This window comes from Microtus ochrogaster, chromosome 1, assembly GCF_000317375.1.
Source record: "Microtus ochrogaster isolate Prairie Vole_2 chromosome 1, MicOch1.0, whole genome shotgun sequence".
NCBI lineage: Eukaryota > Metazoa > Chordata > Mammalia > Rodentia > Cricetidae > Microtus > Microtus ochrogaster.
Genome location: NC_022009.1, coordinates 107,318,866 through 107,320,077, shown reverse-complemented (window position 1 = coordinate 107,320,077; position 1,212 = coordinate 107,318,866). Strand labels below are relative to the sequence as shown.

Below are 1,212 nucleotides of genomic sequence, written 5' to 3'. Positions count from 1 at the left end.
GATCTGGAGCCTGCTTAAAGGGTGTGGCTTACTTGCAATCTTAGTCATCCCGCAGGCGATGGGGGTTAGGGGTGGGCTGTCTGCTTGACCTTAAATTACCATCTTACAAGGTTATAAATTCAGCTTTTCCCCCACCAAATGTACTTAGTCCTGTTAGAATACTTTTCAAGGGGAAAATACTTACTCGTGTAAGGCTGCCACGTTGCCAGGACAGTGTTATTTGGCGAGAATTCAAGGCAAACTGCTTTTGGGAGGTCGAAGGAGTGCAGTAGTCCCTTGTTAGTGACATTGATTATATTTACTCTGGTTTCAAAAGAAATTACTTCAGCAAAAATACCATTTTAAAACAGTTAGCACTAAAACATTCATGCCCCTTCTCAAATACAGAACACTCCAAGTTGTTCACTTTTCATAAAAACTACTTTTCAGGCAATTTCAAAAACCACCAAGGAAACACAATGTAAATTTTATCCAAAAAGTATTGAGAAATAGTACAGAATTAGCAGAAAGACCCAGGAGTGATATGGCTTCCAACTGAGTGAGCACCAGGCTAGACTGCGGGGAAGTTGAGGGTCAGCAAGTCAAAGGGAAGGCAGGCCTGAGGCAGAATGGTGAAGCACCCTGTTTACAATATAATAGAATCCGTAAAAGTAAGCAAGTCTGTTAAGATCTCAAAAGCTGTCTAACAGATAGGCCTATTAAGAATTGTTGTGTAATCATATAATAAAAGTAGTTCTATATTGCTCCATATTGGATGCTTCCTGCATAATCGCACGCAGTGGCCTTACCACTTTCTGCAAACCTCTCATTTGAATCCTTCCAAGTGTCATCATCTCAATTTTATAAACAAACACATTTAGAATTGAAAAAATCAAATGAGTTGATCTGATCAGCTATAATTTATCATATTACTGATAAATATTAGTGCCAAGTTTTGGAAATCAGCTTGTCCACACATACTTCCCTATGTTACATAGAAGTGTCAGGTTGAGGCTGCAGAGATGCTTCTTATGCCTTCTATGGACATCACACACATGGTGCAGAAACACACATGCAGGCCAAACACCCATATAACCCACATACATGTAAATAAACAAATAAATAAATAAATTTTAAAAAACAAAAATTGAACTAAACATAGTGGCACATGCCTTTAATCCCAGCACTCAGAAAAAAGGCAGAGGCAAGCAGATTTCTGTGAGTTCATGGCCA

At 38.9% G+C, this 1,212-nt stretch overlaps 1 protein-coding gene across 1 annotated transcript in view; it reads right to left on the bottom strand.

The window, feature by feature from the left end:
* The window catches only part of Eif2a (eukaryotic translation initiation factor 2A), a 27,402-nt gene that overhangs the window by 15,685 nt on the left and 10,505 nt on the right, over nucleotides 1-1,212 (bottom strand). Inside the window, exon 4 of the mRNA XM_026778895.1 lies at nucleotides 185-303. Coding sequence (XP_026634696.1) covers nucleotides 185-303 — 119 coding nt within the window. The remainder of the gene's footprint in view (nucleotides 1-184; nucleotides 304-1,212) is intronic.